The sequence below is a fragment of the Microchirus variegatus genome (genome assembly GCF_963457635.1).
Source record: "Microchirus variegatus genome assembly, chromosome: 10".
In the NCBI taxonomy this organism is placed as follows: domain Eukaryota; kingdom Metazoa; phylum Chordata; class Actinopteri; order Pleuronectiformes; family Soleidae; genus Microchirus; species Microchirus variegatus.
Window position 1 is genome coordinate 10149160 of NC_139811.1, and position 13002 is coordinate 10162161.

The following is a 13002-nucleotide window of genomic DNA, read 5'->3' on the forward strand; positions in this document are numbered from 1 at the left end:
ACACTGACCTTCAGGACCATTAGTCTTCATGGAGATACTGGATTTTTGATGGAACTTCAGATCAGGGCTGAGATTTAAATAGTGGTTAGGTTAAGGTTTAGACTGTCCAAATGAGTGGAAGTCAATGCTCAAGTCAAGGCTCTGCTGAGTGACCTTTTCTCACATAAACATTGAATGAGAAACAGATAGAAGCGATACAATCAGTGAGTGCATGGATATTTTTACAGAAGGCCCTGAAACAATAAGAACAATTCACTTTGTCCATATTTTGTTTAGTGACCTGCTTTGAGTTAAGGTCATTTTTTAAAATCATCTTAAATTTTCTCCCCTTATCTACATTGATTTTGTCTGTGTCTCTCCAACCATATTCAATGAGAATGCACTGAGACGTTGCCAGATGATATCATTCTTGCATACTGTATGTGTTTGCACTCACTGAATTATGTAAAGTGCTGAGCAGACGTGGAGTAAAAGTTCAACGTGAGCGGTAAAGGCTGGAAATAACGGTATCATCCTGGGATTAGAGAGTGTGAGAAGGAGAGAGAGGAGGGAACATGGGACACTTTGGCATTGCTTCACTGAAATGACACCATTTAACACAAACAAACAAGAGAGATTGTTGTAAAAGTGACAAGAGGTTGTGTGTTAGCATTAAATTACTGTATTAAAATACTTCACGTGACATGATTTATTGAATAACCTTTTTTTAATCATGAAAACAAGGACCTTGTAAGCTGTGTCTGATCCTTGTCATGACATGAAGATCTGTTGCCTCATAGTCAGTGAAAAATATTCAGTACACACCATATTTTTGTCATGGTTAACACTAAAAATGCATGGGGGGAAAAAAAAGCCCTGAGCGCTTAACATACTTATGCATATGCGTCAACTAAAATTAAATAACATATTAATAAATAACTTGTGCTTCCCACACTTTGCTTTCATTACCGTTACAAGACAACAGATGGCCTTACTGTGGCAGAACAACGATGGAGAACATGAACGTGCTACAGGAAGACGCAGATTAGTGATAAACACAGAGGATGAAGGAAGATTGGACATAATATAGGAGCAGGGAGATGTATATGACAAACTAACAAAAAAACATTCACAAGAGAGAACGCAGGTGATTGGGGGAGGGGATGGAGAGGGAGAGGGGGAAGCTGACATAAACAGACACGAGGAGAGAGAACAGGAACCGAGTTCAGCCTGGCAGCATCTGCTCATACTGTAAATGTGCAGCTTGCGTGATTTGTATAGGGTCTGCAGCGTGTTACATACTCCACAAACACCTCCAACCAATGTTGGCGTGCACTGCACCACGCTGAGAGAGACAGATATTAATGAAGGAGGCCCATATGTCACACACACACACACACGGTCCACCCACTGAGAGCTCTAACATGCAAAGACATGTAGCATAACATCATATGCTGCAGTTATTCCTGAGTGAGGAGGACTGACACAGAGACTTTTGATTATCAGGTGAGATGACAAATGGTGGGCCTACGGTTGGTGTAGTGGTTAGCACTCTTGCCTTTGCAGCTTCCTCCCACAGTCCAAAAACATGCGATATGGGGATTAGGTGAATTGGTCATAGGTGTGAGAGTGTGAGTGAATGGTTGTTTGTCTCTATATGTGGCCCTGTGATGGTGTACCCCGCCTATCGCCCAATGTCAGCTGGTGGAGGATAAAGCGGTAGATAATGGATGGATGGATGACAAATGGTGGTTCCTCTGGAGTCAGCGATGAGTTAAGTTGAAGACAGAGCTGAGACAATGGCTGACATCTGAACAGTGAGGCATCATCACACATTCTGGCGAGCAGTTTGCCAGCTCTGATCCAGAGTTAGTCAGACTTCAGAGAGTCTATTATCCTAAGTTATGGCTGTTAATATTGTACACCAGGTCCGGTTATAAGCATAATATGTACGTAATTAAATTTAAAGTTGAATTATCTAGGTCTCACGACAACCTATTCTTTTTTGTCAAGTAGTGGCAGCAGGTCACAGTAAAAGCTTTTTAAAAAAAGTGATATATGACTGTAAATTACGGTGATTTATGAAGCAAAGAAAATCCAACAAGTCTGAAGTCAGAATGAATAAGTGTAAACTTTGTTGCTGCTTCTAGAGAAAAATGAGTTTTGCTGTGGTGTCAAACTGTCAGGAGCCCCAAATATCAAACACACGGACACAGGGATTTACTAAACAATAGTGACTGTAGTGACATGCTGCGCAGTTATTTGTGGACAAGGTTGTTTGTCACACTTGATCTATGAGAAGCAGCCACTTCAAGTCATATTATTTAAATGAATAGTTTAGATTCATGATTTACTACATTATGTTTTTAGGTTGTTTTTTTGTTGTTGTGGTTTCCTATTTATAACGTTGTTCCTTTTTTAGTGAGGCTAGTGTTTTTGCATCAAGAAACTAGAAAAGCACTCGAGAGCGCAGACCTCTGCCAAGGCAGCTCAAGAATATACACCTGCAGGCACGCCAGAGAGTGTTGTAACCAGTGATAGCGTCTACAGATCATGCCCAAAATCACATTCCTGGTCCCATTGCGGACATTTCCTGTAAATTTAATCCAAATCCATCCGACAAACACACTCTGGTGAAAACATAACCTCCTTGGCGGAGTAAACCTAAAATAATATTATCTGTATATGACATTATTAGTCATCATTATTGAACGGCAACTGAGATACTGTCTTATTAATAATAATGCGTATGTAATTCACTCTATAGCACAGTTTACATGCATTTGTCCGTAGTCGCTGTTTTGTCATTCCCAGATTATTGGTCACGTTAGACTTTTACTGACAGTTTGTTGAAGATATAATATGTAACATTTCTGCATTAAAATATGTGTAAACATTACATCATTATGTATACATTGTTAAGTAGTGTACTTACTTTAGTCATTATCTCTATTGCAGCTAAAGGAACTTTTTGTTTTGGTCACCTTTAAGGACGTCATCCACTTTATACGTCTCTGCTATCATTTTAGAAACATCAGAGTGAGGAAGAAATTTTAAGCCCATATTGAAGTGTGTGAATGGGTATGAAAGATGTGTGAAATGGGTGTAAACTACAGTGTAAAGCAACTAAATACAGTCCATAATACCAACTCTTCTTCTTCTGATTTTATTTGGTCGTAACAAAGATAGTGAGAGGAAAATGTCGTGGAGTAAAAGTAAAACCTTTGTTTGCTTGTTGCTAGAAATACAAATGAAGTAAAGTACAGATACGTGAATTTTGTACTTAAGTACATAAATAACGAATTACAGTATTCCAGATCCTCAGATTATGAAGGTTGGCTGTGGTGCGTGCGTGCGAGGGTGAGAGATTTTGAAGCTTCTGCTCCAATAGGCTGATCTGCATGCAGGCCAACATGCAGCCTCGCCTCACAAACAGCTGACACACCACTTCATTTGTTCTTTGTCGGCGTAGAAGAGAAAGTTTTCTCTGGTGCAGTCTCGTGAAATGATGATGTCTACTCCACTTGACTGTTGGTCCACTGTGTGCCCTACAGTTCCACAAGTGCACGGACTCTAAGTCCTGTGTCGGCCCTTAGGTGGAGCTTAAATGGAACTAAAAGTCCTTTCCTCTGTGGGAGTTTAACGCTCAGTGCATCAAACAGTTGGGTTAGAAGGAGACACATGTTATTAGTAAGTGTTGAGCTGTTTGATGCATTAAACAACACAGATTTGCCTTCTCTTTCTCCCTCTCCACTGCCCACGCCGCTTTGTCCTCCTGCATTCTTTTCCTTTCATTCCTCTTTCCCCATCTCTCTCTCCCACTCACTGTGTGTGTGTGTGTGTGTGTGTGTGTGTGTGTGTGTGTGTGTGTGTGTGTGTGTGTGTGTGTGTGTGTGTGTGTGTGTGTGTGTGTGTGTGTGTGTGTGTGTGTGTGTGTGTGTGTGTGTGTGTGTGTGTGTGTGTGTGTGTGTGTGTGTGTGTGTGTGTGTGTGTGTGTGTGTGTGGCAGTAGTCATGTCAGAGTAAAGGCTGGCTGAAGCCCTTGAAGCAGTCAGCCTTTGATGTTGAGCCCTGCTGAATTAGGCCATCACCCAGCGGTGCTCTTCTGCCTGCCTGCAAACACACACATATACACAAATATACACACACACACACACAGAGAGAGAGAGAAAATGCTTGCAAGCGCATGCATGCAACCAAAAAAAAAACAAATGCATGCTGGCAGGAGAGCGCACGCGCAAATCTAGGCAAACATGCCTTCCCTCCCTCGCCCAAGCAGTGATAGACACACACACGACATGCACAAACACTTTCTATTCTCACACTTTCTGTCTCTGCAAACATACACTGTGAGTTTATTCATATACCTTTTCCCACCCCTCTCTCTCTCTCTCTCGCTCCCCGGTCCGCATAAATAAACATGAATTTGAATTCGTATGGAAGCGCCGGGGCCTCCCTCTGAGACGTCTTTACTGTGGCACAATGAAGACGAAACACTCGCACAACGTAAACAAAGCGAGGGGAAAAATGTAGGACGTTCAGAGTGAATTTATTCAAGAACACAAGAATACAGGGAAGGACTTTTTTTCTGCTAAATATGTGTCCTGAATCACACACAAAAACAACTTAATACTGAACCTGATGTTTTGTTTATGTGCTCAAAATGGAAACACACGTAAAAACCAAAGAGGAGCACGCTAGAAAGAAAGAGTAACATAAATAAATAAAAGAAAAAACAGGGCTGCTGCAGAATTATAGTATCTCAACAACTGGGCCAAAAATGTCTCGAAAAAGTTCTCACATAATGCCATATCAGGTCAAAATAGTACTACTACTACTACTGCTACTAATTATTATTGTTATCATTTATATGAAACATTCTCAAAACTAAAGTGTCTCATAAAAAAATAAAAGCAAGTTTAATACATGAATAAAAAATGGATAATTATAAAAACGTGAGCATAAGCACCCGTGACCACTAATAAACACTAGAATTATTGATGAATCTATAAAAGCAGAATAATAAAAGTATGTTTTAAAGGGGACATATGCAAAATCAACTTTTTAATAATTTAAAGGTGCATTATGTAATAAATCTAAAGCAACTGGCCATAAAATCCTCCTAATATGTCACAGAGACTCAGGAATAATGTTCATATAACAAACTGAACTCACCAACAACAACAGTACAGACAAAATATTTGCATTAAAAAAAATATTTTGCAGACTGCAAATCATGTTTTGGCATGTGGCGCCACCTACTGCCCTCTACCAATCATTGCAGTCAGTAGAATCTCAGCTGCCGAGCAACCACGGGTTGCCAGTTACATCAGAAAACCGTTTTTGGCCACATTCTTACATATGGCAACTTTAAATCCTTGTATTTGGGACTCTGGGGGATCCTATCAGTCAGCAAAGTTTGAAAAAAAGATGGCTCACTCATGTTTTTGTGGTCCTCCTCAGTCTAAGTACAGGAGATGAAACGGGATGTTGACTTCTGTCTCATTGGGACAATGCGATAAATTCCTGGAATTTCCGATGACCAGAAGTACGTGAAGTCCGCAAAAAGTCCTATTCTTGTCTCCACAGTGCAGCACAGAGTTCTACACAATCTTCCAGCCTCAGAGGATTTATCTGTCCAGTGGATACATGTTATATATGACGGCAATGTTCCTGCTAGAGCCTGCAAATGATCACTTTTCCAAATACTAACTGCTGTTAGCTCCCAGTAGCCTCTGTGGCTGATGTCATTTCCTGTCCCTTAAGTTTCGTTTTACTTTTCTTTTACTTTTCTAAACAGAGCGTTCTGAACAGGGCTGTTTTGGCAGGGTGATTGAACTGCTGTGGTGATTCATCCTTATGATATTTTGACCAAAGCATGTCACAGACATGTTCGTTAGGACACTAAGGAACTAGGTTAACTATATATACTAAATACGGTATGAGTCCTTTAAGGGTTCAGAGTGACAAATCTAGGAGTGAGTGAGTGAGTGTGGAGAGCAGGTGTTGAGGTTCACATAAGACAATAACGGCTCACATTTTACACACGTGTGCAGCAGCGACGCGTTTAAAAGTGACAACACCACACAGTTGTGCGCCGTCTCCACCTCTCGCACTCGCAGCGTGTGATCACTGCATATCAATTACACGGCGACGTGAAGATCTATTTCTAATTCAATCAGTCAGAGCTGGTGTCACATCCATCCCTCGCTCTCTGGCTCCTCTACCCCCCCCCTCACCCGCTCCGTGTGCCGCACTCTGCCATTATTATTATCCCCTCGCTTGATTCTTACTGATGCGTCTCAGTCTTTATACGGCTGGTGGAAGCGTGTCTGTGTTTGTGTTTATGCGTGTGTGTGTGTGCGTGCATGTGTGTGTACTCGTGCTCTCCTGTGGCAGCGGTTTCAGTTTTATAATTCGAGCGAGATGACATTTTTGAGGAGTGAGGTAATAATCCTGGCCTGACCTTGTTTCTTCAGAGCCTGCAGGGTTTTACAATTTAAGATGCTATTTGAAACTTTTTTCAAGCGCCGGCGCCGCGTTCTTCGACCGCTTTCATCCCTCGTCTTTGTAAGAACATAAGAGTACTATGTAGTATAGCACAGTACACAGAGTATAGTGCATAGACTACTATAATGTGTTTTCTAATCCATATCCACACATATTTTCTAGTTTCTTTGACTTTCAGCTTCTAAAATGAGAATATGTTCCAGTTTCTGTGATTTTTCAGCTTCTTCAATGTGAATGTTTTCTAGTTTCTTTGATTTTTCAGCTTATTAAGTGTTAATATTTTGTAGTTTCTGCTTTTTCAAATTCTTTAATGTGAATGTTTTCTAGTTTCTTTTATTTTTTTAGCTTTAATGTGAATATTTTATAGTTTCTTGGATTTTTCAGCTTCTTAATGTGAATATTTTCTAGTTTCTGTGATTTTTCAGCTTCTTAAATGTGAACATTTTGTAGTTTCTGCTTTTTCAAGTTCTTAAATGTGAATATTTTATAGTTTCTTTGATTTTCAGCTTCTTAAATGTGAATGTTTTCTAGTTTCTTTGATTTTTCAGCTTCTTAAATGTGAATATTTTGTAGTTTCTTTGATTTATCAGCTTCATAAATCCTAATTTTCCTCACATTATATGTTACTCTTCAAAACAAGATACAAAACCTGCAACTCTGCAAATAGTGAGACATAATTCATTAGAATTCAAGGCAACATTCTCAACAGGAAGAAGAGAGGGGTCAGTCGCAGCAGAGTTTTAGACCAGATTTGCTGCAGTGTTATGAGAATATTATAACTGTGATGTTGCAATGCCATCTTTTCCCAGACCAAAACAGATACATTTTCTCATTTAATCCACGGAAAGATCATTTGTGAGGGCCATTAGTTCACGATCAACACTTTGTTCCCATGTCAACCAAATCCTGAAGAAAGTATTTGCCTCTTCAGCTTCCAAATGCTGCTGCAATAATGCTGCATCTACCATTTATTATCATCTGTGCTGTTTGCAGTTTTCTTTGAAAAGAAGTAGAGTTGAGGGAAAGTTTATTGAGTTTATTTTTTCTTCAATACTTTACAATCAATTGTTAATATAACGATATTGATTAGCACATCTTGAGAAAGAGCTGTTTTTTTGCAATCACAAAACCCTGTGGGATCGTTGCAGTCATGTCGATACTGGTGTCAGTGGAAATAAAAATCTTAATTAGTTTGAGGAGAAAAGATTTTGAGCAAGTTACATAAATAACTTTGATACACAAACATTACTTGCTACTTAACCCTTTGCTTTTTTCCATTACTATGTCTAAGTGTACAGTTTATATACAGAAGCTATAAGAATGTGCAATAATAGAGTGTCTTATATCCTTTTTTTCAGCACAACCTATAGGTAATCGGATTTTCCCCAACTATATAAACACACCTGAGCAAAAAGTACTCAAAATGTTGTGAAAATCAGATTGAATTTGTGAAATTTGGAATCACGCCACAGTTCAAAGTTCACTGGGCTAATTTTTAAGAAAAAAAACACTCTATTTTGTGACGTATTCACAACAATATCACTCCTAAAACATAAAATTAATCATAACTTTGACTCAAAAACACATAAGAAGATGGAGAAGAAAAAAAACACATTTTTAAAGCCTGAATATGAGACCTATTAACACACACCCCCAGGATGTCCATATAAGGAGTTGTGTATTATTCCCACTGTAAATTACCATGGATGCACCTGTGGCACAGACCTGTGCACTAAGGGTTAAATTAATAATATCCAAATTTAGTCTAACTATAGGTAGATAATAATTTAAATTGTTGTGCACCTGCATGTATATCATTGCAATAGGACTCTTCTGTTTCAAATTAAATAAATAAGAAGAAATAAAACACCTGTGTGAATCATCAGAATGGGTTTAATATATGACTAAGTTCACATAAAAACAATGTTTGACCATGTCTTCTCAGCCTCACGCCCTTTGCTTTGGGTCATAAAGTAACACAGACCGATTTCCCTCCTAAATCAAACTGTGTGACACACAATGTAAAACCTTGAGCTACAGATACTTCACTTTACATCAGTCGTAATAATAACACAGTGTAATCAAACCATCATCTTTAACGTTTCGTGTAAATCTGCTACGCTTGGTGACAAATCACTCGTTTAATGGCAAAGCCTCAAAAAGTTAGATCAACAACCAAATAAATTCCACCTCGCGTCAGCTCATGTGCTAAACAGAAGTGATGAATCGGAGAGATTTCTGCTGCTATTTTTTTAATTGTGTGATGTTTTTGTTGCTCCCTCTGCAGATGATTCTAATTAAACTATGGCTAATAGAAACATAAGGTGATTTGCATTCTCTTTGAGCTTTCGTATAAGTTTTTTTTTGTTGTTGTTCTCTTGTCTCCTTTAGATCACAACCATTTGAACAATGCAGCCTTGTCTCCTCTCGGTCCTGCCATGGCCTTGTCTCACCCTCACAACAACCTGGGAATCGGCTTCAACAAGTACACATCGCTCAAGGCTATGGGTGAGCACACACACACACACACACACACACACACACACACACACACACACACACACACACACACATTGATATGGACACGCTTTGTGTACAGAGGTCACTTAGGTCAAATATTGTTAAGTATAAACAAAGCTGAATTAAAATGATGAAACATGCATCATACCCGTGTGCACTCTGAGTGGGGAAAAGTGGTTGATGGGGGAGCAAGCACCCATTAAGATAATGGATTTTTTTACGAGTCTTACTCTCGTCCTGCCGTGTTAGATCATGATTCATGTTTGAGTGCGGCTACTTATTCCCCCACGTTTCTGCAACCTTGGTATAACTACACGGCAACAGATATAATGTACTAAGTAAGTACTGTAATCAAATTACGCCGCTCACGAGACAAAAAAATCCAGTTTGGACAGCATCCTCCCCTTTCCCAGAAATGAGAAACGCAAGACTGGGAAGAGCACTGTATGTATTACAGGTAGTTTCAAAGTTTACTTTATCCTTATATTTGGGACTCTGGGGGTGCTACCAGTCACGAAAGTGTGAAAAAAGAGGACTCACTCATGTTTTTGTGGTCCTCCTCAGTCAAGTACAGGAGATAAAACATGCGATGTTGACTTCCGTGCTCATTGGGACGTCCCTAAATTCCTGGAATTGTTGTCTCGCGGAGCTATGCTTTGTCCGTAAAACACGCGAGAGTGCTGGCGAGGGCAATGGTATCCGAGAACCGTGCAGCACAGAGTTTTACACAAACTTCCAGCCTCAGAGGATTTATCTGTCCAGTGGATACGTGGATGTTATATATGACGGCAATATGCCTGCTAGAGCGTGCACATGATCACATTTCCAAATGCTAACTGCTTTTAGCTCCCAGTAGCCTCTGTGGCTGATGTAATTTCCTGTCCCTTAAGTTTGGTTTTACTTTTTTTAAAGGTGGACCTAAAGAGATACCACTAAAGCGAGCGTTCTGAACAGGGCTGTTTTGTCAGGGTGATTGAACTGCTGTGGTGCTTCATCCTTATGGTATTTTGACCAAAGCATGTCACAGACATGTTCATTAGGACACCAGGGAACTAGGTTAACTTGGAGATATAGGATATAATTTGGGACTTTAAACATGCAACAAGAATACATGTCATTTAATCGAATACAGTTTTTTTTTTTTTTAGCTACACCAACCAATAATGCGCCCTCTACTTTATCAAGAGATCTTATCAGTCAGATCAGAGCACAAGCATAAATATTCATGCACACGCTCACAGGATAATGTACTCGATCTGTTCTCTGATCACTGACAGACGACGACACGGTGACGATGATTGCGAGCGACAGCTTGACACATACACATGTACCGCTGTTTGGCACAATATTAAACCTGATGCAGGAACGCCCGTCATCGCTGACCCTCGTCATGTTCTGAAGGACAAAGTTGTTGTTGCAGTTGGATGGAAATCATTTTTTCCAAATTACTTTTTCGCTAAAAAACACACATTAGAAAAGTGTTGAAAAAAAGAGGACTCACATTAGAAACTCTCTCTGGGTTAAAAGCCAATGAAAATGAACACGTTTTTTAAACAAGATTTAAAAACATGAAGTGTGGGGGCCTGTCTGATGTGGAGTGGGAGGTCGTTCCACAATTCAGGAGCTGAAACAGAGAAAGCTTCAGCCTTAAGTTTGGAACAACTAAGAGCAGCATATCTACAGATCTTAGTGACCTTGAGGGAACATAAGACTGGAGCAGATCACACAGAGAGACAGTGCAGGGGAAGCATAGGGATGTTTTCATTTTTAATCATTGCTGTAAAAATCTAGTCTTCAAGAACGACAGGCGGAAAGGTCAATAAGAAATGTATGTGTACAGATGAGGAAGTTTGAGGTAACTCGGCGGGAGGCGAAGATGAGCTGAGAAAACTGGAAAAACAAAGAGAGAAGAGACGGAGAGGCTCCTGTCTTTGTTCTGCTCGGCGAGTGAGAAACAAAAGGCCGATGAAGCAATGAGCCAAACACTTCAACTAACAAATCGCTCACACACCGAGGTGTGACGCTCATCTCTTCGCTCTCGAAATCTACATATTCACTTCTGCCGTGAATGCAATGACGCACAGAAGATGAGCTGCTGCTCTTTGTGCCCGACTGTTTGCTGTCTGCTGTGACTCTCTGTCTTTGTCTGATAAACACAGAGAAAAAGTCTCCTCTGTTTATATGGACTCAAATAATGTACATTTAGACGTGGAGCAAATATTTTTGAACATTTCACATCAGATTATCATCATCCAGTCAGATTCAGATGTGAAGAATTTTAGCTAAATGCTAAATGTGTGTACATTACACATTTTTGTGCATGTTTTTTTTCAATTATCTACAAACATGTACAATTAAATGTCTCATACATGTGCATTTCAAAGGTTTACAAAGACCCAGTTATAAACTACACCTACTTTGGAATTGTGAACATCATCAGATAAGATGAGATAAGAAAAGTCCTTTATTAAATGTCCGGCAGTGGGCAAATTTACAGTCACTGCAGCAAATACAGTAAAGATAAAGATAATAAATAATAAACATGCATTTCCAGGAAAGTACAATATAGAAAGATAACAATAAGACTATAAAAAGTTAAAATAGAATGTACATTATTGACAATTTCCAGAATAGATACAGTATAAACAAAGATACTGATATTGAAGATACTCTCGTCCCACTGACACAAAGCATGTAAAACACACATATACACACAAACACACTGGTTTCCATGACTTAAAGGTGCATTATGTAATAAATCTAAAGCAACTGGCCATAAAATCCTCCTAATATGTCACAGAGACTCAGGAATAATGTTCATATAACAAACTGAACTCACCAACAACAACAGAACAGACAAAATATTTGCATAAAAAAAATATTTTGCAGACTGCAAATCATGTTTATGTTTTGGAAATCATGTTTTGGAATGTGGCGCCACCTACTGCCGTCTACCAATTATTGCAGTCAGTAGAGTCTCAGCTGCTGAGCAACCACGGGTTGCCAGTTACGTCAGAACTTTTGTCATTATTCATATCACAATACTTAAACACAAACTGATTCAATTCGTCTTGCAATTCTGTGATTACTCTGATTCGATTGTTTCCACAATTGCTATTTTCTTTTTCTCCTTAAACCAAACATACATTTCATTTTTTTTGCACACTGCTTATCAGGCTGACTGTCTGTCTGACATTTATATATAAAGTGAATGGAATATATAAAGGCCAAGTATGGAATAAATTGCTCTCAAAACAAGACACAGTATAATATCACTATCCTGGAGGGAGATTTTTTTTAATTGTCCAAAAGAAACTCAGAATATTTACATTTTTCTACCCCAACCATATTACTTGAAGCCAATACGTGCAATTTGCGAGGCCCTCAGCAGGACGTTCTCCACCAGGCTTTGCAGAAAAACTTCTTCCCTCACAATTCTCAACATCGTCACCACCACCTCTTCACATTCAGTGGCCGCCTACTTTCACACAGGAACATTAATGTGCTCACAACCCAATCATCTTTTCACACGTGCTTATCAGTTTTCTTGCTGGGCAATAAACAAACCACCGGGGTTCCGGCTGTGTGGACAAAGTCACGGCGAGGACACACGCACGACACAAACACGACTGCTGACCGTTTTCCGGATGAAGCAGCAGGTAACTGGACCGAGCTGCTTGGAAATCATCAACACATCGCAAAAGAAACACAAAATGGTGATATGAATAAAGGAAGGTGTTAGTACAAAAGGAATTCAAAAGAAGTTGAAGGGCAAAATTGATCAAAGAGGTTGGGAATCTAACAGCAGCTGTGATTTGTGTTAAATAAACGGTGTTTGAAAGAAGTACAGGTGGATTGAAAGTGGCGTTAAGAATCTAAAGTTTAGATATTATCAAAGTAAGATGGCAAAGTTTATGAAAAAGCAGAGCCTCAGAGAAGAAATAAACTTAGAGAATTAAGCCTGGGTCACTAAACTACCCATGCTTAATTCTAG

At 39.4% G+C, this 13002-nt stretch overlaps 1 protein-coding gene across 1 annotated transcript in view; it reads left to right on the top strand.

The window, feature by feature from the left end:
• The window catches only part of LOC310933139 (protein shisa-8), a gene marked incomplete at both ends in the record, with an annotated part of 87019 nt that overhangs the window by 67046 nt on the left and 6971 nt on the right, over window positions 1-13002 (top strand). The window contains one exon of the mRNA XM_083896560.1: window positions 8880-8996. Coding sequence (XP_083752686.1) covers window positions 8880-8996 — 117 coding nt within the window. The remainder of the gene's footprint in view (window positions 1-8879; window positions 8997-13002) is intronic.